This window comes from Mus caroli, unplaced genomic scaffold, assembly GCF_978045245.1.
Source record: "Mus caroli unplaced genomic scaffold, Mus_caroli_1 scaffold_12, whole genome shotgun sequence".
Lineage (NCBI taxonomy): Eukaryota > Metazoa > Chordata > Mammalia > Rodentia > Muridae > Mus > Mus caroli.
This window is the reverse complement of record NW_028227267.1, coordinates 27214040-27238851: the sequence shown is the minus strand read 5'-3', so window position 1 is coordinate 27238851 and position 24812 is coordinate 27214040. Positions and strand designations below refer to the sequence as shown.

Genomic DNA, 24812 nt, shown 5'->3' with positions numbered 1-24812 from the left:
AAATGTATTCTTTGGCATATGGAGGTCAAAGGACAGCTTTCAAAAGTAGATTCTTTCCTTCCATTGTGAGGTCCAGAGATTGAATTCAGGCCTTCATCAGGCTTGTGCAGTATGTACCTGTATGTATCTAATTGCCCTGTTATAATTTATCAGTTTTACACAGTCAAGGCCATTTTCTAACTAATTCCTAAAGAGTGCAAGTCCCACACTTAAGCTGCTTGTTGAGATAAATAAATGAAGGCATAGTGAAATGGCTGTCATAGGTAAGTAACCATGTCTTTTTCATTGGTTGGATTCATTTCTGGATCTGGGGGCTGCCTCTGAAGTGTCAAGAGTGATTGTGTCACTCAGTTGAGTACCAGCATCTACCCCTGAGTAGAAAGGAAGAGGATCTTTGAATTTTTATCTTGGATTCTTCTGTGATACTATCAAGTGTAGTAATGCTACAAATATGAATAGGTCTGAAGTTGAAGAAAGCTTACAAACTTGTAAGGCATAATTGAATATATAACGGTACGTGGGAATGAAATGAATAGGCTTGGATTCAGTTCTCTATAGTGGTGTGAAGTAACAAGACAGCCCAAGAAACAGCAGAATGGAAAAATAAAATCAGATCAGTGGAGGAGCTCATTGGGAAAGAGCAGTGTCCTGAAACTAGGAACAGAGTGTCTCAGTGAGAGTACTGTGAGTGCCCATTTGGCAATTTGGACTTTGTTATTGTCTTAATAGAGATAGAAGTGAGTGTCAGATTTCAAGATACTGAGAAAATGCTAAGTGAGGACACAGAACAGGGGAGTGTTTTACATTCTTTCTGTATATCTTGGAGATGTACGCGTGCATCTTACAGCCAGCATGGCCCTTAGGTAAGCCAACCAGGACGGCTTTCTGGGGCCTGTGTTGGGGAGTGGGGATGATTCTGGGCTGTACTTCACCTTTCCCCTAAACATTATTCAGCGTTATAACTAATCTTATTCCTAAGAGCGTAGGAAAGATGCAGGTGCCAGGCAGGTCCTTGCTCATTGCACTGACTTACACGCCTCCTTTCTGCTGACACCTGCTTTGAATTCTGCAGCATTTCTCATCTCTCTTTGATGATCATCACTTTATCTTTCCCATTATACTGTAAACGCCTTCATTTCCCTTATTATTGTTGATTTTTCCATTCCTAGCATAATGCCTGACAAGTTATTTTGATTATTAAATAAATTAATACATATCTATCTTTTAAAACCCCAAATAGGGGCTGGAGAGATGGCTCAGCGGTTAAGAGCACTGACTGCTCTTCTGAAGGTCCTGAGTTCAAATCCCAGCAACCACATGGTGGCTCACAACCATCCGTAATGAGATCTGACACCCTCTTCTGGTGTGTCTGAAGACAGCTACAGTGTACTTACATATAATAAATAAATAAATCTTAAAAAAAAAACCCAAATAATTTTATTTTGGTGATCTCACAGAATTAAAAATGTAGACTGTTTGAGGAAAGGGTTGATAAACAGTTACAAATGGCAATAAGGTGAGGACTGAAAATTGACGTTTGATGGATGCGTCTGTTGGAAGGTTCTCCATATTGAAGGTGTTGTGGCAAAATTGTTGAAATAGGACAAATTTAAGTGGGCTGAAGGAAGGGGACAAAGAAGCAATGTAGAACTTTGCTTTTTCCTTTAACAGGTTCTAGGCTAAGGGGAAGAAACCATTAGAGACGAATACCCCAAGGTCCATGAGAGGAGAGTGGGTTACTTTTATGCCTTGATTTGCTATGTAAGTATTCTCTTTCCCTCTTGATAGCATTTTGAAGGTTTTTGCAGTGCTATTTGGAGCCTCCTTGTGGTGAATCTAATAATGACATATAAAATTTAAAAACTTGATTATTTTCATGAGGGTTAAATGAAGGTAGGCTTTGTGGTTGTGATAAGAATGCTTAGTTCTCTGGTTTCCAATGAGTTATGATATGATACCTAAAATTGCTATAACTTTGTTTCTATAGTACTTTATTGCTATACATTTTAGCTATTTGAAAGTTGTAGTATATTTATTTTAAGCCCTAATACTTTTCTTAAACACATTTTTAAAAAAATTAATTTTTATTTTTATTTGTATGTGTGTATGTGTGTGAGTGTACATGTATGTGTATGCACCAGAAGGTATGGGATTCCTAGGAGGATCCTATGGAGTTAGCACGTGGTGAACTCGCTGATATCGGTGCTGGGAACCAAGCTTGGTTCCCCTGGAAGAGCACTATGCACTGTTAACCACTGAGCCGTCTCTCCAGGCCCTTAGCTGATAAATTTTAGTAGCTGCTATCACTGTTCTCACCTAGTAAATATCAGCAATAGAACAATTGCTCTATATTCTGTTTGAAGACTGTGAAAGAAATGCCTGAATGACCAAGTAAAAAAGAACTGGCTTTATGAAAATAATACATATTAATCAGATATCATAAAAATTGAACATAGAAGTATTTAAAGCAATCCTATATAGGCCTTTTATGATCACTTTGAGACAGAGTCTAGCTTTGTATTCCCAGGCTGGCTTCAAACTTATGAGCCTTGCTGTTTTTGCTTCCTAAATACTGGATTATAAATGTACGCTAGTATACCTAGGCAATCCTGATCCTTGATGCTTTTCTTTTCTGTATTTTAAATTTTAAATGCTTTTGAACATTTTAACAAATATGCCTGTAACCATATCCAGCTCTTAAAAATGAAACTTCACCAATATAGTTGTTGCCTTCTGAGTATCCTTACCACAGTCCCATTACTGCTTGCCAAGGTCAGCTTCAACCTTTGTTGTTTTACTTTGTGTGTTTATGTGTATGTGTATGAATGCACACATGTGCCTGTGTGTGTGTGTGTGTGTGTGTAAGTCAGAAGTCACTCTTCAGATTTTTAAAAAAGACATTTCTTGCATGCATGTGTGGATGGGGAGGGGGTGCCTTCGTGGCACCTGTGTGGAGGCCAGAGGACGACTTTGCAGTCATTTCTTTCCTTTCACCTCCACATGCTGTGTTAGTAACTTGTCTGTGGCTGTAGATAAACCACCGTGACTAAGGCAGCTTATAAAAGGAAGAGTTTATTTGGTCTTATGGTCTGGGAGAGGTGTGGCCTCGGGAATTGGAGGATCACATCTTAAACTACAAGTGCTAAGCATAAGCAGCTCCTGAACAGTAAATAGCTATAAACTCTCAAAGCACTTCTTCCAGCAAGGTTTTATTGCCCCAAATAGCACCATGGACTGGGGACAGGAGCTCAAAACTGTAGCCTTTGGAGGACATTTCTCATTTACACTACCACACATTGGCTCAAGGATCAAGCTCAGGATGCCAGCTGCTGAGGCATCTCTCTAGCCCATGGGTGCCAGGGACTCAGCTCAGGCCCTCATACTTGCATGGCAGGAACTTTAGTGACTAAGCAGCTCCCTAGCCCCTTGCTTTTAAAACTTTATACATTCATGCCATAGACAAAATGGTCCTTTTTTGGGGTGGGTTTTTTGTTTTGTTTTTGTTTTTTGAGACAGGGCTTCTCTGTGTAACTTTGGCTGTCCTGGAACTCACTTTGGCTGACCTTGAACTCAAATATTTGCCTGCCTCTGCCTCCTAAGTGGGATCAGGATTGCTAGGAATTAATGGTAATGGATTTAAAACAAGACCACTTTTCAGCCTCCAGCCACAGCCCAGTTTGTAGTCAGAGTAAGTAATGTTTCAATCTGTTTGATTCTTTACCAGTCAATAGGATTGATTTACTTATACCAGGTGCCATAGTTAATGGAGAAACAGTTTAAATGATGAGCTTATTTTTATGTGTTTATATATTCCATGAACAACTCTTTGAGTTTGATCTTGAGTGCCATAGGAAAAAGAAAAAAAGAAAGAAGAGAGGGAGGGAAGGGGAGAGGAAGAAATGAATGAACGAATGAATGAGGCAGGGCGGAATAAGAAAAAGGAAAAATTGTTTGTATCATAGAAAGATAGAGCTGGCCATAGTAATAGTAGTGTATCCTTGTAAACCCAGCCTCTGGGAGCTGGAGGGAAGGGTAGGATTCAGGATTCTAGGACATCTTGGATGTGTAGTAAGCTCAGGGCCAGCCTTGACTCATAAGATAAAGAATAAAATGAAAACTATAGAATAAAGAAAATAAAGAAAAAAATGAAACTATAGAAACAGTGATTTTCAATTATTACACTGAAGTGCTTGTACATTTTACAGAGAGCCTCACTTAACAAACAAACAAACAAATCCCATGTTCTTTCCTTTTAGTTTGAGCCTTGTATGTTGGTTTTGAAATTGAGTTCAGAGGAGGAGAGAATCTATGGCTATTTAAAGGTAATATAATACAATAATAAATAATGCCTATTCTTTAAAACTAAATTATTCTTTATACAGGGCAGGACTTACAGCATGGGAAATGAACATTGATCTAAAGATGTGCTTGTTTCATGCTTACGTTGTTTCTCTGAGTATTTTAAAATTAAAATTAAGTTTTAAATGTATTATCATTATTGTGTGTGTGTGTGTGCTGTATGTGGTAGTGTGGGCCGTGGTGTGCTGTGGCATGTGTACAGGTCAGAGGGTGACTTTGAGTCACTCCCCTCCTTCTGTCCTGGTTTCAGAACTGAACTCAGGTTGTCTGTCAAGCGCCGTTGCCTACTGAGCCACCTCACTGACCCTTTTCTCAGCCTTTAACTGAAGACTTTCTTGTGACTAATTTGATTTTCTTATAGTTTCTTATTTATTAATTGTATAGTTGAATAACCAACCTGCATGTTTGTGATCAATAGTTTGTTTTTAGCAGATATGAGAATATACTAATACATTAATTTTGAAATTTTATTTTTATCAGAAATTATGAGTCGAGGATCACAAGTTCACATTTTTTGGGGTGCTCCAGTTGCTCCACTGAAAATGACAGTATCACAGGGAACAGCTTCCTTAATGTCCACTGCCAACGCTTGGGAAAAAGTCCGACTCTTCTATAAACAGCATTCCTTGTATCTGAAGACTGGAGATCAGGAGTTTAAAAATCTGGAAGATTGTCAAGTCCCTGAAGGTCTTGGCCCTCCAGGTCTTCTTAGTGGTGACCTTTTGACGACTTCGGTGAGGAGGTCTGCTCAGGTGGAAGACGACTTTAAACATTCTGCTTCCGAAGCACAGAGTGTGAAATCCCAGGTTATCCTGAGTGATATGACTAGTGGACAAATGTGTGGGCTTGGGGACGGAGCTCAGCATTTACCTGAAGAAGAAAAATATCAAAAGCTTCAATGTAAAAATAAGAAAATTACAGATGAGCAGTCTAAAAATCAGTCAGATCCCTGCGTTCGGAATTTCCAAAGAGATTTGTTTGTGTTAGACCTTAAGTGTGCAGCTAAACTAGATCTGGGCTGTTGTACTGAACAGATGAGTACAGGGACAAAGCCAGAGCCGACAGGACATCATGAAAGACAGAGTCAGGAGAGCTGCTCCTCTGACACATGGTGTGAGCCACAATCTGAGGGAGCAGTCAGGAAGGCCTCAGACCAGAGACTGTCTACTGACGCTGAATTTCTCAACGTATTGACCTCCAGCCAACGTGCTTTTCTAGCTCAAGGGAATGATAAAGGTCAGGACTGTATAAATAAGAGGACTGTAAACATGGAGGCAGAACCGACAGGAAGTCAGGGAGTCAGACAAACTGAAGGGGATTTTAGTAAGCCTGGTGGAGATTTCGAAGAAGAATCTGAAAATGAGCAAAGCCAAGTGTATTCCCTGGAACTTTTTAGTCCTGTTTGTCCTGAACCAGAAAGCAGTCACAGTCACACAAACACTGGGAACAATCTTGAAAATCCAAGCTCTCAAGAACTTTTCAGTAATGAAGAAAACCTGCCACCAAATGAGTTGTGTAGCTCCCATCAAAGTACTGCTAACAGGAGCTGGTGCTCTAAAGATAATTCCCACCATTCTAAAGCTCTTTCTGAAGTCCATCAGGTGTCCAAGAAGCCGAGGATGGACTCTAATATAAGAGAGGCAGCCGAAGCAGTGCCCCAGAGGGTCATGTCTGAATTTAAGGACAGTAAAAAAATATCATTAATAAAAAATTGTGATTCTAAAAATCAGAAGTATAACTGCTTAGTCATGGTGCTAACCCCATGTCATGTGAAGGAAATAACTATAAAATCTGGACCAAATTCTGGTTCTAAAGTGCCATTAGCAACGATTGTAGTTATTGATCAGTCAGAAATTAAGAAGAGGGTTGTTCTGTGGAGGACTGCAGCGTTTGGGGCACTTACAGTGTTTCTTGGCGATATAATTTTACTTACAGGTAAGGCCATTGAGGTATAGTGATAGCCTGTTTTATAAAGCTGTGTCTTCTGCTTATGATTTCCTTTGCCACTTATCTTCCCTGGGTGTGACTGACCTGTTGTAGCATGTGTGTCGTGCTTCCTCGGGCTTTAGGGCCCCTCTTTGTTCTGTGATGCCTTCCCATTCATTTTCTCCTCTAAGAAGCCTGCCCTAGTTGGTAGTAATCATCCATCGTGTGTCAGTGAAGTTCTATCACTGGGCCCCTTTATGCTACCTTACAGCTGTGTTTGTGTCTGATTAACTCTCTTACTTTACTAGCAGTGTTATTAGGAAAGGGCAACATCTCTGCTACTTCACTCCAGTAGTGCTGTGTACGTTAAACTATTCCTGAAGGAACGGACTCAAGATGCGGATGTTTAATTTGTTGTTTGGTATTTTACTCAGCTGAGGACAGCCTTGCAGTCTTCTCTTCTCCTTTTCTTTTCTTTTCTTTTCTTTTCTTTTCTTTTCTTTTCTTTTCTTTTCTTTTCTTCTTGTCTTTTCTTTCTCTCTCTCTCTCTCTTTCTCTCTCTCTCTTTCTTTCTTTCTTTTTTTTTTTTTTTTGTTTTTGAGACAGGGTTTCTCTGTGTAGCCCTGGCTGTCCTGGAACTCACTCTGTAGACCAGGCTGGCCTCGAACTCAGAAATCCACCTGCCTCTGCCTCCCAAGTGCTGGGATTAAAGGCTTGCGCCACCACACCCAGCTGTGTTTTAAGACTGGATCCTAGTATGTGGGGGAAATCAGTTCTGCTTCAGCCTCCCTTTGCTGTGATTTATATACACGTCCCACAACACTGGACTAAAATCTTTAATATTTTTTTACTTGTTCTTAGTTAATTTAGAATCAATACAGTAGCATGGCTCAGGCCTGTAATCCCAGCACTTCAGAGGCAGGGCCAAGAGGTTCTGGAGTTGAAGGCCAGCATCAGCTATATAGAAGTTTGAGGCTAGCTTAGCTACACGAGACCCTGTCTCATGCAAACAAAATATAAAATAAAACCAATACAGTGTTAGTAAAGCTAGAAGAAGTTAGTTAATCTTACTAACTTAGCTAAGAAAGGATGTGATGGAGCTAGGCTTTGTTAGCCTCAGCTGAGAAAATGAAAATTGCGGTTCATACAATATTAAGTTGTTTGCAGGGAGATGATTCCTTTAATTAATGTGTCTTGGTGCGTTCTCTTTGGATGGTTAGGAACAATCTTTATGGAGTGTAAGTGCAAGATTATAACAAACAGACTTAACAAAGCACTTTTTATATGTTGTTCTATTATTGTTGGAGAGGTAGTTTATCTAACTCATACTCTGACTTAGTACTTTCAGAATTCCTCTTTGCTTGTGATATGGCTTCCCAACTATAGATCTATTTACAAGATGAGAACATACTGTAAATACTGTTTCTTTGCCAAATAATACCTCTCTCACTGTAAATAAGAATAAAAGTTCTGGTTTTCTTGTCATATTAACCCATTTAATGTGAACTTATTCCCCAGAGCTAAGACTATTTTTGGAGTATCAAAGAAGTTTCCCAACAGTAAAGAGGTGAATCGACCCGTACTGTAGTCACTTTCAGTTAAGGACATTCTACCTCAAGATCATTCACCATGATTGAAACAAAACAAACAACCCTCCCCCAACAACAAAAACCCCAAACCAACCAACTGACCAGACAAACATAAACAGGAAAAAAAAAAAAATGTCTAGTTTGTTTGTGATCTTCTTGGAGGCCTTTTCTAGGCACATAGAAAAAGTCCTGCTACCTCTCTGGTTTTTCCTAACATCCCTACAGTTGTTTACAACTAGGTAAGATCAAGTGACTGCTGGAATTTATTTACCCATTTTTCTACTATAAGACAATTAAATTACTTTTATGAATGCCTTTAAAAAGGTATCTTTGTTGGTGCTGTATTATTTCTTTGAAAAAACAAGGGGGCTGGTGAGATGGCTCAGTGGGTAAGAGCACCCGACTGCTCTTCCGAAGGTCCAGAGTTCAAATCCCAGCAACCACATGGTGGCTCACAACCATCCGTAACGAGATCTGGCGCCCTCTTCTGGAGTGTGTGAAGACAGCTACAGTGTACTTACATGTAATAAATAAATAAAATCTAAAAAGAAAAAAGAAAAAAAAGAAAAAACAAACAACAACAACAAAAATATCGAAGTCTGTGTGTAGTGGCACATGCCTTTAATCCCAGCACTCAGGAGATAGAAGCAGGTTGATTTCTGTGTGAGTTCTGGATCTACAGAGTGAGTTCCAGGACAGCCAGAGCTACAGCCAGAGCTACACCCTGTCTCAAAAACAAAACAAAACAAAACAAAACAAAACAAAACAAAACAAATACTGTCCCGCAAACAACAAAAACCCCAAACCAGACAAACAAAGAAAAGAAAACATCTAGTTTGTTTGTTGTTTTCTTCTTGTGGAACAAATGGGAAATTTGTGAGGAAAAAAAAGCTATACTTTTATATTGTCATATCTTTAGCAGTGAATTATATTCACATAGAAATTTATGAGTGACATTCATTTTTAATTGATAGCATTCAACTGTGCATTATTATATTTCTACCTTTAATAGCTCATTCTACCTATTGATAGAGATCTCAGAACTGAGATTTTCTGTGTAAGAGGTAAGTTGTAGAACATCCTCTATGTAGAGCATGGTAGACTTTTAGCAGCAGAAGGTATTAGAAGTGTGAATTGTCTGTGAGTATTCAATACTAAGAGTTAAAAAGAAGAGGGCCTAGGACTTAACCTTGGAGAGTCCTAGTATTTAGATGGAATTAAAGGAGCTAAAAGCTGGACCCTAGAAGTGAATGGATAAAAGAACCAGGAGGCAAGGCCTGGGCCACCATTTTGCCTTTCCCTATCACCCAATGTCTCATGACTCCAATATAGAGTTTAAAGTTTTCTTGAAATTTCTCAGATATTCTTGTCTTCTGAACAGCAGGTATTCTGAGCATCACATCGTGAGAAGTCTGGTGTTTTGTTTTGTTTTTTTGATGTTGTTGGGGACTGAACCCAGGGCCTCACACATTAGGAGTCACATGCCTTTTAATGACAGTTTTTGAAAGCTGTGCTAGCTCTTTCTGGTTAGATAGTAGGGAGCCACTGAATATTAGTGTTAATTAGTATACTACTTGTAATACTTTTACACAACAATTATATCTTACCCATGAGTTGTTTGAAAAGTTTATACATGTATACAGTATATTTCTATCATATCTGCCTTCATAACTTCTTTCCAGCCCCTCTCAGAACTCCCACCCCAGTTTTTTTTAACTGTTGAGTATGTTAATTCCCACTAAATGTTTTTTCTCTATAGCTTTTTCTTTTCCTTTTTTTTCTTTTTATTTATTTATTCTATTTATGAATACACTGTAGCTGTCTTCAGACACACCAGAAGAGGGCATCAGATCCCATTACAGATGGTTGTGAGCAACCATGTGGTTGCTGGGAATTGAACTCAGGACCTCTGGAAGAGCAATCAGTGCTCTTAACCACTGAGCCATCTCTCTAGCCCCAGCTTTCTCTTTTCCATTTGATGTTTCTTAACTCTAAAGTATTTCACGTTCTTCTTTTTTTTTTTAAGATTTATTTTTTATTATATGTAAGTACACTGTAGCTGTCTTCAGACACTCCAGAAGAGGGCATCAGATCTCATTACAGATGATTGTGAGCCACAATGTGGTTGCTGGGATTTGAACTCAGAACCTTTGGAAGAACAGTCAGTGCTCTTAACTGCTGAGCCATTCTCTCCAGCCCCCATATTTTACTTTCAACATCTACAGAATATGATTAGCATGCTGCTTAGGGAAAAAAATAATGGGATAAATGTAAAGACTGCCATATATGCATGTATATTCGTAGTACAAGGGGCTGACACACTATAATTACTGTTTGAGGCAACACTGCTTTGGAATCGCTAATCTTCCTGCCCCCCCCCCCCATCTTTATTTTTCCCCTCAATAACAAAATTGCCTTTATTACAAATTTCTGCAAACTAAAAAAATCCAAAGATCTATTTCAATTACTTTCTAAACCAAACCACTCCTAGTTCTATTTACATTATTTCTCAGCCCCGCCTTGAGGCTTCTAAAGTTCTAAGAATACTTTGACTCGTTCTTGCTTCTTTGGGTAATTTAAGTCACTCACATGAAGCCAAACATCACACATCCTATATAATTTAAAGGTTAGCAGGTTAGAAGATTCTCCAGCACCAGGAAGTTTAATCTTGAAAAACAAACAAAAAACAACTTTTACATCTGCTGTGTGGCATCTTTAATAGCAAAGACAGTGTACAATTTAAACTGACTGTCTTAATTCTTCCCGATTTTAGCATTCTCAGAAGGATCCCATCTTTGATAATGGCAGAAAGTGCAGAGACATCTGAATGGCTCACTGTCCTCTTTATACTCATTTCCTTCAAGCCTTTTCTCTCTCTGCTCAATCCCAACAAATCTTCTCATCCTTGCTATAGGATCTTGCAGCACTGACAACAATGTGTGGACCCTTCTGGGAAAGGCGCTTTGAACCTCCCTCAAGATTCTTTCACTTCTGTTATCCACAGGTCTGCTCTCAATCCGGTGACCTGGGGTGAACCTGGGTTAGCTTTTTCATGACCTCTTCTAGTGTTTCTGCTTGTAGGACTTCCGAGTCACTGGGTGCATCCTCTTCATCTTTCCTCTGAGGAGTGTCTGGGTTCTCAACTGGGCCGACTTTCTCTGATGGCTCCTCCATGGCACTGGGCAGAAGCCTCAAAAACTGGCTCTGAACAAGATTGCGTAGTCTTTGAAAAGACCTAGACCCAAGTAGCAGAGGTGAAGTGAGTCGCCGCCTCTAATCTTAATACTGCTTAGTAGCAGTGCACTTGTCTAAGATGGCTATAACGCTAAGTTATATCTGTTAAAAGCCCATGTCTTCGAGCATCCATCCATCCATTTATTTTTCCCCCTTTTATTTTTTGAGGCAGTCTTACTCTATAGCCTAAGTTGGCCTCAAACTCATGGCAGCTGTCCTGCTTCTGATTCCTTAGTAATAGGATTGCAGGAATACACCATGCCTGGTGAAGCCATTTAGTTTCATTGTCACCCTAAGAACTTAGGGTCACACCATGATAGGCAAATATCTACTATTAAGTTACATCCCTAGCCCATCATTCTTTCATTTGTAGTAATACTTGAACATGGTATTTGGTATATCTGACAGAGGAATAATACATCCACCAACGTGAAATGAAAAGCATTTGGGAGCCGGGTGTGGTGGCACACACCTTTAATCCCAGCACTCGGGAGCAGAAGCAGGCGGATTTCTGAGTTCGAGGCCAGCCTGGTCTACAAAGTGAGTTCCAGGACAGCCAGGGCTATACAGAGAAACCCTGTCTCGAAAAAAAACAAAACAAAACAAAAGAAAAAGAAAAAGAAAAAGAAAAGCTCTTGGAAATACAGCTGGTCATTGTAGCACACATGTGCTTGATCCTAGCACTCATAGCACTCAGGAGGCAGAGGCAGGTAAATCTCTGAGTTCAAGACCAGCCTGGCCTATATAGTAAGTTACAGGACAGTCAGAACAACATAGTGAGACCATGTCTCAAATAGATATAGTGAACATGTAATAATGTGATAGTTTGAATATTATATATCTAAAATCTATCCATGATGTAACTTGTTTCACAGTGAAATCCTCATTGGTAAGTATTTTTGTCAACTCAATACAAGGTAGAGTCATTAGAGAAGAGGGAAACTTAGTTGAGAAAATGCCCCCACCAGATTGGCCTGTAGATAAACCTGGAAGGACTTTTTCTTTTTTCTTTTTTTTTTTTGGTTTTTCGAGACAGGGTTTCTCTGTGTAGCCCTGGCTGTCCTGGCACTCACTCTGTAGACCAGGCTGGCCTCGAACTCAGAAATCCGCCTGCCTCTGCCTCCGGAGTGCTGGGATTAAAGGCGTGCGACACCACGCCCGGCTAGGACTTTTTTTTGATTGATGATTGACATGGTAGGGCCCAGGCTGTTGTGGGTGCCATACCTGAGCAGGTGGTCCTGGATGGTAAAGCATTGGAGAGGAAGCTCCAGAGAGCAAGCCATTATGCAGCATTCCTCCATGGTTTCTGCTTCAGTTCCTGCTCCCAGGTTTCTGCACTGAGTTTCTGCACTGACTTTCCTCAGTGCAAAACTGGGAACCGTAAGATGAAATAAACCCTTCCTCTAGGTGGCTCTTAGTCTTGGTCTTCATCACAGCAATGGGAAACAAATGCAAGACAAACCTCAGTAAGACATACAACCCTAAGTCATGTCGCAGAGCATTGCAAGCAGGAGCAACATGTCTGGAGTTGCCTGCACCTCCACACTTACCCTCCACGAGCAGTGAGCATCAGGCTTCTCGTTCTTCAGCAGTTGGACGCACCGCACTGTAGCTCATTGGTGTCTGAGTCAGACAGGCACTGCAGAATATGCTGGAATCCAGACATCTTGCCTCTGTAGTTCAGCTCTTGTCTTTTTCTTTTGTTCTTCTTTAGCTTTAATAATCCCTGGATCAGATTTGCAAAATTTTACAGAATTGTAGAATAGTGTACCACTATTGGCAAGGAATAGAAGATGAATAAAAAGTTGACATTTCTACAGAGTGAGTTCCAGGACAGCCACGGCTATACAGAGAAACCCTGTCTTGAAACAAACAAACAAACAAACAAACAGTTGACATTCTCTAAACAGAACAATATGTCACATTTAGAAAATGGTTGCCAAGTATATTCCAAAGCACAATACACTGAGAGATCCAAAAAGACTGAAAAAAGTTGTAACTCAAACCCACCATGCAGTAGCTCTTTAGTGAGTGAGACAAGAATCAGTATTTAGGCGTCCTGTAAGTCCAACCCCCAAATAACTAGGAAAGAGGACCCTAGCCTTATTTTTCTGACAAAATTCCTTACTAACTTTGAGCTTTCTAAGGAAAAATGTGTTGTATACTTTGCTTGCATTGCTTATGATTGAGCAATCATCCACATGCTTTTCGTCTTAGGCATATCCAGTGCTGACCCACTCTTGATAATCTGGGCATCAGTATTGACTCCAGCTTCTAGAAGACTAATGACTGTGATACTTGGTAGTACTACTCAATGCAGTGTTTGAGTGGTACTTGTCATCATCATATAACTAAAACATTAAAAGCAATGTAGTTGAATGTATAATGTGTATAGGCTCCTTACGTCAATCGGGTTACTTCAGTCTGACCCATCATATCGACATTTGGTCTTTTTGCTGAGATTGGCCACAATGATGTATGCCCAAACTGAGTGGCCCAATAAACACACCTATTATAGATTCTCAAATCTACTAATGAAGAATCTCTACCATATTTTACTTTTGGTACAGCCATGGATAAATGATCTTATCTTGTGGCCCGATGCAATAGTGCTGAATTCAGGTCTTCTCCATGTTCAGCACCTTTTGAAACTGCATACGCCAATTCTGTTATTGATGGTACCCAATGGAAGAATGTAGTTTTTTTTCCCCCTTTGGTTGCCATGTGTATAACTTGCTGTCACAAATTCTCAGTAGTGTTCATGTAGTCCATATTTTCTAGGCTTCACTATGTTCATGTGCTGTAAGTTCCACCCATGTAGTTCTTCATATTCATGATTTTAATGGTGTTGGGTTTGATTTCCTCTGGATAGAGAAGGGGGATGCTTCAGTATCTCACTAATGCTGGTATGATATCATTCCTACTGCTGCATGTTGGGAAAAAGTAGTGGGGTTTGGGGTGCGAAGGGCAAGCTTAGCTGAAAGCAATGTGAATGTGGCTTCCTCCTCTTCCCCTAGACTAGGTGAAGCCTGGCTTGCTCATGCCTCAGAAGGCGAAGGTCTAGGTTCAGAAATTAAACTTGCTGTTTTATCGTTTTGAGCCTTTGGGTGGGTCTTTCGGCCTAACAACTTTAGCTGCCTGGCATGTGAGATGTGTGCATCATGTCTTGCTGTGATTGGTTACTATTGCTACTCTGTGTTTAACAAGTTAACCACAGTCTAAAGGAGTTTATGGTGTGACCAGATTTCATTTGTTTTGTTTTTAGACGTTGTTCTTTATGAGGATCAGTGGATTGGTGAGACAGTGCTCCAATCAACATTTACCAGTCAGTTACTAAATCTTGGAAGTTATTCATACGTCCAGCCTGAAAAATGTAAGACATATTTTGAATATGCTGAACTTATGATGTTTTAATTTGTGACTTTTTGGCCTTAGGATAGTACAAAACCAGTATGAGCACACTTTGGATTTTGATCTTTTCTGCCATTAGTGATGCTCCCAGTGGCAGAGAGCCATGGCTTGCAGTCAGCATCTGGTTATAAGGTGAATCTCTGAGATGTCACACTGTGCTGTGTTGCTAAGTGGGGACAGATGGTAGGTTAGGTATATTTAACACATTTTTGTTGTAGCTTCGGTTTCTTGTGGGATCACTGTAATATTACCTCATTGTAAATCCACTGTAAGTCTGCAAACAAATATGTTAGGAAAGATTTGAGAAAAAAAATTTTTTTTCTAAACAGCTATTTTCATTTGTAAGCTGAAACTGGAACTCATTTATTTTATTTTATATTTTGCAATATTAGTATTGAACACAGGGCCCCCCCACCCAGTGCTATTTTTCAAAAAAATTGAAAACAGAACTTAAAAAGATGGCTGTGTTAGGGCTAAACAGGGGGCCCTAGCCCCAGGTGGCAGCAGCTGTGTGCCTAGAAGAGAAAAGAGGGAGAAAAAAAGAGATGAACTTGTATATTATAAATCACATTTATTGTTGCAGTAAATCTACTCTCAAATATGCCCCAGCAATGAAAACAGGACATCGTTAATATGATTACATGCCGTGCAACTAGATTGGGCAGATCTACCACTACACTACCATCTTCCACATCTATGAGACCCCTTAGAACTTGCGGTTTCTCTAGGCCATGTGCTTCTGCTCCACTTTTCTTCATCTTTGTCTTCATCCTCCTCTGCATCCTCTCCCTCTTCCATTTTCTGCTTCCTTTCCCTCCCTTCTGCTCCACCTTCCCTTTCATCTGCCCAACCATCAGCTCTCCTTTATTTTACAAATTAAGGTGGGAAGCAGGTTTACAGGAAATCACCTGAGTGCTGACTCATTCCTTGTTCACAACCCCTCACAGGAGAACAGATTTAACACCAAATGTAATTAGCCCCAGGGCTATCCACAACACACTGGCTGAAGGACATTTGAGTTATTTCTCTTTTGAGGTTTTTAAGAGTATAGATTAAAAAAAAAACCAATTTTTTTATTAGATATTTTCTTCATTTACATTTGAAATGCTATCCCGAAAGTCCCCTCTACACTCCCCCCACCCTGCTCCCCAACCCACCCACTCTCTCTTCCTGGCCCTGGCATTCTCCTGTACTGGGGCAAGAGTATAGATTTTTGTTAAGATCTTTGGCACAGATTTCTAGGGTGCATTCCAAATACATAAATTGTTTTATAAGAAATTACCAGCCGGGACAAGGTGGTGCACACCTTTAATCCCAGCACTCTGGAGGCAGAGGCAGATGGACCTCTGAGTTCTAGGCCTGCCTGGTCTACAGAGCAAGTTTCAGGATAGCCAGGGCTACACAGAGCAACCATATCTCAGAACAAACCAACCAACCACACTCACACACACACACACACACACACACACCCACACCCACCACCAACAAAAAGAAATGACTAAGCTGTTTTCCACCTGGCCAAACTACTTTAAAGACTTTGCATAGGCTGGAGTGTAGCAACTAAGAGGACCTGCCTAGTCTATGCAAGGCTTTGTGTTTGATCTTTAGCACCTCAAAATACACAAATAAGTAACTGAATAAATAAACCATGTGGAGTATCACATGCTTGAAATCATAGCTACTTGGGAAGCTGATATAGAATGTATAGAGGCAGCCGGGTGTGGTGGCGCACACCTTTAATCCCAGCACTCGGGAGGCAGAGGCAGGTGGATTTCTGAGTTCGAGGCCAGCCTGGTCTTCAAAGTGAGTTCCAGGACAGCCGGGGCTACACAGAGAAACCCTGTCTCGAAAAAAAAAAAAAAAAAAAAAAAAGAATATATAGAGGCCAGTTTAGTCAATGACACTTAGCAAAAATTGGAGACTCTGGGTTGGTCCCTAACACTTCAAAGTAAGTAAAAGAAATACACCTACTTAGTAGGAATACATTACAGCTTTAATGGCATATTTTAGAATACTTGTAAGAAAAATTGTGTGAGGTGTCTGTTCCACAGTAGAGTGGCTGTAATAAAGCTAGAGTTAAGTATTTGAAATGTTTTCACCATAAAGAAACAAAAAATTTATATATAGAGAGATGTATCTAACTTGTTTTAAAGGTTTTATGATATGTTTATTGTTTGAAGCATTACATGGCATCACATTAATTTCTATAATTTTTATGTTTATCAAAAATAGATTTTAGTAAATGAATACAATCAAGCTCTGCTGTGGCAGCGCACTGGCTTATAGCATGTGCATCACCATGGATTTGATCCTTGACACCACAGAAACAAGTAATATAGGATTCATACCAACAATACCTTTCACAATTTATCTTTTTCCATGTCACTTTTACTGTCATCCTAGTTTTAAAAAGCTCAGTCCATTCTAAGAGATGTTCTGAGTAATAAATTCTAAGAAACTCCCTGAGAAGTCATTTCCCTAATGGCACAAGACAATTCTAATATACAAAACATAATTAAAGAGACAGAAGTTCTAATTGGTGTCCTTAGTAGCTTGGGTCTGTATGTAAACAAGGTCACATAGAGCATGCTGTATCTTCAGTCACATTAACTCTTCCCTGCTTACTCTTACCAAGCATCCTTTGTTCTCTCCTCTGGTTTATTGGTGCATGACTCTTTCTTTACTCCAAACAATTCCCTCAAGTATCTTTTGTAGAGCTGCCTCAGTGGTCATTAATTCCTTTTAGCCTGCCTTTATTATGGGAAGTTTTTCTTCCTTCTTCCATTACAACATATATCTGTGCAAATAGAAATGCATCATTTTCTTTTAAATTTTTTTTTTTGAAGTTTTTGTTGAGAAATCTGCAGTTATTTCAATGGGCTCATCTTTATATGTGATTTGGTACTTTTTTCTTGCTGCTTTCAATATATTTTTGTTGTTTCATATATCAGTAATTTAATTATAATATGATGAGGGAAGTTCTTTGCTGATCTTGTTTAATGTTCTAAATGCCTCTTGTGTTTGGACTGACATCTTTTCCTGTAATTGAGCGATTTTTTTCTACGATTTTGTTGAAAATATTTTCTATGCCTTTAGAATGAAAGCTTTCTTTTCCAGTGCCCATGAATCTTAGGTTTGGTCTTTTCATTTCATTTCATTTTATTTATTTATTTATTTATTTTTTGAGACAGGGTTTCTCTGTGTAGCCTTGGCTGTCCTGGAACTCACTTTGTAGACCAGGCTGGTCTTGAACTCAGAAATCCTCCTGCCTCTGCCTCCCGAGCGCTGGGATTCAACGCACGCACCACCATGCCCGGCTGGTTTGGTCTTTTTAAAGTCCCAGATGGCCTGAGAGGGCCATTCCTGCCTTCTTATTAATGAATCTTTGTCTTCTTTGGAATATTCAAATTTTTCCTCTTTGCCTTTAAGCTTATTTGGTCCTCTATTTGATCTTCTCTGCTGGTGAGACTTACACTGAGTTTTAACTTACTGTGTTTTCATTTCTGGTATTTCAGTTTGTTTTTCCTCAGTAGTTCTCAGTAGTTCCGTTTATGGGATTCCTCTTTTCTAACTAGTATGAGGTTCCTTAGTTCATTCAGTTCTCTCTCTGTCTCCCCGTCTCTGTCTCTGTCTCTGTCTCTCTCTTTCATTTGAATTGTTTTGGGATTCATTCAGGAATTTTCTTCTTTGACTTTCTAAGCATACTTACTCTTGACTTCTTTGGGATTTCATCTGGTTTACTCTCCTAGAGGCTATTACTTAAGGATTGGTGATTTTTGGAGGAGTTATGCTGCATTGTTTTGTATATATAATTCTATTATTGCATTGGGATTTTTGCATCTGGGTTTATTTCATTTCTTGGCTTTGTTGTTGTTTTTATTTGTTGTGTTTTTCAAAGGGAGTGCTTTCAATGTTCAAGTGGAGCCTGGCTATGTGTGGCTGAGGTGTCAGTGGGCAGGCCATTTTGGATTTGGTCACAGGTCCTGCTTACCCCTCCTGTGATCCTTCTGGGGTTAGGGTATGCATGCTGTTCTTGCCTAGGCTAGAACATTTGCTAGAATTTTTGCTAGGTTGAGGTTTGTCTCAGATCCTGGTTCTGTCAGTAGGTAGTCCTTCACAGGTAAGACTGTAAATGCTGGTTACACCTCTGGGTAACTCATTTGGGAGTCCTGTTGAGAAGGTGACCCCATTACTGGGCTGTTATTTCTGTTGTTTGGATGTTTCTTGAAACCTCTGTCTATGTTACCCTGCAGGTTCTGTCTGTGGCTGGAGTCCTTTCATTGAGCCACGCAGTTTGTCTGTCTGTCTGTCTTTCTTTCTTTCCTTCCTTCTTCCTTTTTTTTTTTTTTTTTTTTTGGAGAAAGGTCAGAGTTATTTATTAATTTCTCAGGGATTCTTTTTTTTTTTTGGTTTTTCGAGGCAGGGTTTCTCTGTGTAGCCTTGGCTGTCCTGGAACTCACTTTGTAGACCAGGCTGGCCTCGAACTCAGAAATCCACCTGCCTCTGCCTCCTGAGTGCTGGGATTAAAGGCATGCGCCACCACGCCCGGCTTCTCAGGGATTCTTAACGCAGCATTTTGCTACAGGGTACAGTGGGCATAAGCATGTAACAATGGCTGCAAAGGCGCTAAAGTTATATATTTATTTATTTGTTTGTTTGTTTTTTAAAAACATATATAAGAAATAAATGTAATAAACCAAAAACATGGACAAAAAAATACAAGAATCATATGATCATCCCAATGGAAGCAAAAAAAGAAGAAAAAGTCTTTGATAAGATTCAACATACTGCCAGGCGTGGTGGCACACGCCTTTAATTCCAGCACTTGGAAGGCAGAGGCAGGCAGATTTCTGAGTTTGAGGCCAGCCTGGTCTACGGAGTGAGTTCTAGGACAGTCAGGGCTACACAGAGAAACCCTGTCTCAAAAAAACAAAACAAATAAACAAACAAAAAAGATTCAACATACCTTCTTAATAAAAGCCCTAGAGGTAGTTTCTGTCCTTATCACTGAGGTGCGTTTCCTGCATGCAGCAAAATGCTGGGTCTTGATTACATATCCAGTCTTAGTCTATGTCTTTTTATTGGGGAGTTGAGTCCATTGATATTAAGAGATAATAAGGAAAAGTGATTGTTATTTCCTGTTATTTATTTATTTATTTTTTTTTGGTTTTTCGAGACAGGGTTTCTCTGTGTAGTCGTGGCTGTCCTGGAACTCACTCTGTAGCCCAGGCTGGCCTCGAACTCAGAAATCCGCCTGCCTCTGCCTCCCGAGTGCTGGGATTAAAGGCGTGCGCCACCACGCCCGGCTCTCCTGTTATTTTTGTTGTTAGAGCTGGAATTATGTTTGTGTATCTATCTTCTTTTGGGTTTGTTGAAAGATTACTTTTCTTGCTTTTTCTAGGGTGTTGTTTCCCTCCTTGTGTTGGTGTTTTCCATCTATTATCCTTTGTAGGGCTGGATTTGTGGAAAGATATTGTATAAATTTGGTTTTGTCATGGAATATTTTGTTTTCTCCGTCTATGGTGATTGAGAGTTTTGCTGGGTATAGTAGCCTGGGCTGGCATTTGTGTTCTCTTAGGGTCTGTATGACATCTGCCCAGGATCTTCTAGCTTTCATAATCTCTGGTGAGAAGTCAGGGGTAATTCTAATAGGTCTGCCTTTATATGTTATTTGACCTTTCCCCTTACTGCTTTTTTTTTTAATTTATTTTTATTTATTTATTTTTTTTAAACAAAATTTTATTGGATATTTTCTTCATTTACATTTTAAATGCTATCCCGAAAGTCCCCTATACCCTCCCCCCGCCCTGCTCCCCAGCCCACTCACTCCTGCTTCCTGGCCCTGGCATTCCCCTGTACTGGGGCATATAATCTTTGCCAGGCCAAGGGCGTCTCCTCCCAATGATAGCCGACTATGCCATCCTCTGCTACATATGCAACTAGAGACATGAGCTCAGGGGGTACTGGTTAGTTCATATTGCTGTTCCTTCTACAGAGTTACAGACCCCTTCAGCTCCTTGGATACTTTCTCTAGCTCCTCCATTGGGGGCCCTGTGTTCCATCCAATAGATGACCCCTTACTGCTTTTAATATTCTTTCTTTGTTTAGTGCATTTGATATTTTGACTATTATGTGATGGGAGGAATTTCTTTTCTGGTCCAGTCTATTTGGAATTCTGTAGATTTCTTGTATATTCATGGGTTCTCTTCTTTAGATTAGGAAAGTTTTCTTCTATAATTTTGTTGAAGATATTTACTGGCCTTTTACATTGGGAATCTTTACTCTCTTCTATACCTATTATCTTTAGGTTGGTCTTCTCATTGTGTCCTGGATTTCAAGCATGTTTTGGGTTAGGAAGCTTTTTGCCTTTTGCATTTTTTTTTTTTTTTTTTTTTACTTTTGTGTCAATTTTTTCAATGTTTGTATCTTCTGCACCTGAGATTCTCTCTTCTATCTCTTGTATTCTGTTGGTGATGCTTGCATCTATGACTCCTGATCTCTTTCCTAGGTTTTCTAACTCCAGGGCTGTCTCCTTTTGTGATTTCTTTATTGTTTCTATTTCCATTTTTAGATCTTGGATGGTTTTGTTTATTTCCTTTGCCTGTTTGATTGTGTTTTCCTGTAATTCTTTAAGGGATTTTTGTGTTTCCTCTTTAACTGCGTCCTCCTGTATTTCTTTAAGGGAGTTATTTATGTCCTTCTAAGTCCTCTATCACCATCATGAGATTTTAGATCTGAATTTTGCTTTTCCGGTGTGATGGTATATCCAGGACTTGCCATGGTGGGAGAATTGGGTTCTGATGATGTCAAGTAACCTTGGTTTCTGTTGCTTTTGTTTTTACACTTGCCTCCGGCCATCTGGTTATTGCTAGTGCTACCTGCCCTCACTATATCTGACTGGAGCCTGTCCTTCCTATGATCCTGGTTTTGTCAGAACTCCTCAGAATCCAGCTGTTTCTGTGATCTTGTGATCCTGTGATCCTGGGCGTGTCAGAGCTCCTGGAGTCAATTTGCCAATGGGACCCTGAGATCCTTGTGTGACCAAGCCCCTGGGATCCTGTTATACTGTGTTCCTGGGATTAGAGCTTCCTCTGGGTGTTGTGGGACTGGCTGCAGAGTTCGGGCCCAAGTCTGCTCAGGGCTCTGTCCCAGACTGAAAGGAACCGGTGCCACCAGTCGGGCGGGGTTCCTGCGTCCCTGGATCCCACTGGTCCCACTGTTCCCAGTTACTCCTGGTGGTAATGGGACAGATGTTGTGTCCTCCTCACCTTTGATACTGTACACAATTTTTCTTTTTCTTTTTCTTTTCTTTCTTTTTTTTTTTTTTTAAGACTTTCATTTTCTATGTATGAATGTTTTGTCTGCACATCACATACATGATCTTCCCATAGAGGCCAGAAAAGGGCATAGGATTCCCTGAAACTGGAGTTAGACTGCTGTGAGCTGCCATGAGGGTGCTAGAATTGAATATGCGTCTGCTGATAAAGCATCCAGTTCTCTTAACCACTAAGCCCTCTCCCCAGCCTGAGCAGGGAAGTTTAAATACCATGCTTTTCCCCCTTAATTGGAAGTATTCTCCTGGCCAGGATTCAGAATCTAGTCCATGACATTTGCGCCGATAGGTGCTACCCAGCTCTCTCCGGTTTATTCCAAGGGGATTCTAGCCAACTGTTTTCTAGGTAGTTCCTTTTCTGTCTCTATTTTCAGGAGTGTTTCTCCCTTTACATGACTGTTCTCCCCCCCCCCCCCCGCCCCCCTTCTATCCCTCCTAACCATTTATGGTTCTAGGGATAGAGCCCAGTGCCACCCAAGTGCTAGGTAAACAATTTACCAAGAGTCAACTCTGTCCTCAGTTTACATTCCATGCTGAGTGTTTGTTGCCGTCTGTCTCTAGGTCAATCATTAACTCTTTCTGTGTTGAGATTGTGGTGATGTAGTTTTTCTCTGTCTCCTTAGCACCTGGTATAGTGCCTGTCATGTAGCAGACGATCCTCTGATGAGTGAGTAAATACTTAGGTCTTAGTGTAGCAGATGGAGTGGATGCAGATGATCATGTTAATGAGGGGAAGAATAACCAAATTTGGCCATAAGTCTGTCATATATATGAACATATCTTCCTATCCTTCAGAAAAATTTGAATTTGATCAGCAAATTTCACCAATCCATTCTCTTAAACATTTATTTATTTATTTATTTATTTATTTATTTATTTATTTAGTGGGGGTGGGGTGCCTGTGTGGAATTCAGAACTTGTGGGAGTTAGTTCTCTCCCACGAGTTAGAACTCAGCTCACCAGGTTTTCTAGAAAATTCCTTTAGCTGCTGAGTATCTTGTGGGTTCAGTCAATGCTTCTAAATATGTTTATTTTATTGTATATAAAGTTGTAAAGTTTGTCTCAACAATTTAAAACAGGGTCTGGAGAATTGACTCAGTGGCTAAGAGTATATTTTGCACAGAGGTTCTGGGTATGAGTCCCAGCACCTGTTGGTAGCTCACAACCATCTATAAATCCAGTATCTGACACACTCTGTGAGTACCAAGATCACATGTGGTACATAGTAAAACATCATACACATAAAATCATCCAAAAAATTAAAAAAACATTCAAATAGGAGGATAAAATAATTTAAATAGTATTATAACTGAATAATTGAGTGGCTGTTCTTACAATGAAAAAAAATGTTACTATGTAACAGGTGCTAAAGTGAGGATTAGGGGAGGAAGAATCTTGTGTATGTGTGGTTGCTCTGCTGTGTGGAATGTGGTTGAGGAGGAGGAGGAGTGTGACGTCACTCTATAGCACCTGGAAGGGATAAGGAAGCATCCTAACCGTGTGATGGGGGCAGGGCAGGTTCAGGGGAGTCTGGTAGGTGGCTTGTAGGATATTGCAAAAGTGATGTGTTAAGGAACTTGTTGATGAAGAACGTTGTCAGCTTTGCTGGGAAAGATGGGATCAAATTAGACTCTGGAGATTGGGGAGCCCACTTACAAGTGTCAAGAGCATGGAAGAGTAAAAATAATAGAGCTCTGGGCCTAACTGTAGATTGGAAACAGAGTTGGCTTCTTGAAGATGATAGGTTTCTGTTGTATAACACTATCAACCTGTATTTTTTTGGTCTAAACTAAGTCAAGAACAAGCTACATATTGCATAGAAATTAAGTAGTGGTTCATATGTATTAAACATTATGTGGGCTGGAGAGATGGCTCAGAGGTTAAGAGCACTAGCTGCTCTTTCCAGAGGTCCTGAGTTCAATTCCCAGCAACCACATTGTGGCTCACACCATCTGTAATGGGATCTGATGCCTTCTTCTGGTGTGTCTGAGGACAGCTACAATGTATTCATATAAATAAAATAAGTAAGTCTTTAAAAAAAAAAAAGAAAGAAAACATTATGCATGATGTGACATAAGTTTTGAAAAGAGGCTGTTGTCTGCAGAGACTGACTGACTGGAATTTCAAAACTGTGGTGCTGGAAAGATGGCTCAATTGTTATAGGCTAGGCTCACAACCAAAATATAAGAATTTCAGTACTATGAAGATATTGGAACACTGCAAGTCCAGAGGCTAACTACTTATTTAGGGCTAGTTTTAACCCTCTAGAATAGCCTTTCCTTGAACATTTCTGATTCAAAACTAATATTTTTTAATGGATCAATTAAAAAAACCCTTTGGAATCTAATAATTCAATAGACCACTAGCTTTTCTCAATCCTAAAGCTAATCATGTCATCAGATAGCATCCTGGCCTATAGAAAAGCTTTCCCTATCTTGCTGTACCCGCTTTTCCAATGTATCCAGCAATGTATTGCATTTTATTATTTTTTAAAAATTTATCTATGTGTATAGGTGTTTTACATATATTATATATAACATATATAATATTGATTATATAATATAGATTATATATTTACATATATAATATATGCAAAACACCTATACACATAAATAAATTTTAAAAAATAATAAAACTCATATATATATAATAAAATGTATATATGTATGTATATATATATATATATATATATATTTATATATGTATATGTATATGCGCACCACGTGCCTGAGGAGGTCAGAATAAGGCATTGAACCCTCTAGAACTGAATGAAGTTATAGATAGTTGTGAGCCAACATGTGGGTTCTCTAAGTCCTCTACAGAGCAAACAGTGCTCTTAACTACTGAGCCATCGCTCCAGCCCTACAACCAATATGTTTTAAAATTGCCTTGATTTATGAATTTATGACTTTTTTTGTGAAACTATAAAACTTCATGAAACTGCTTCTATGTTGGAACAT

General features: G+C 39.7%; 1 protein-coding gene and 1 pseudogene across 10 annotated transcripts in view; one reads left to right on the top strand and one right to left on the bottom strand.

Annotated features, from left to right (window-relative positions):
• Shld2 (shieldin complex subunit 2) overlaps positions 1–24812 on the top strand; it is a 74730-nt gene that overhangs the window by 35570 nt on the left and 14348 nt on the right. For 2 of the 10 annotated variants that reach the window (XM_029468995.2, XM_029468996.2), the window contains 4 exons: positions 1672–1761; positions 4257–4322; positions 4840–6294; positions 14374–14481. In XM_029468995.2, the coding sequence (XP_029324855.1) occupies positions 4845–6294; positions 14374–14481 (1558 nt within the window). In that variant the 5' untranslated portion in view covers positions 1672–1761; positions 4257–4322; positions 4840–4844. Of the gene's footprint in view, positions 1–670; positions 864–1671; positions 1762–2082; positions 3689–4256; positions 4323–4839; positions 6295–14373; positions 14482–24812 lie in introns of those variants that run through there. The other 8 variants (XM_021182276.3, XM_021182274.3, XM_021182277.3 and 5 more) reach the window with 8 other exon arrangements.
• LOC147001668 (developmental pluripotency-associated protein 3 pseudogene) lies at positions 10628–11048 on the bottom strand (annotated as a pseudogene).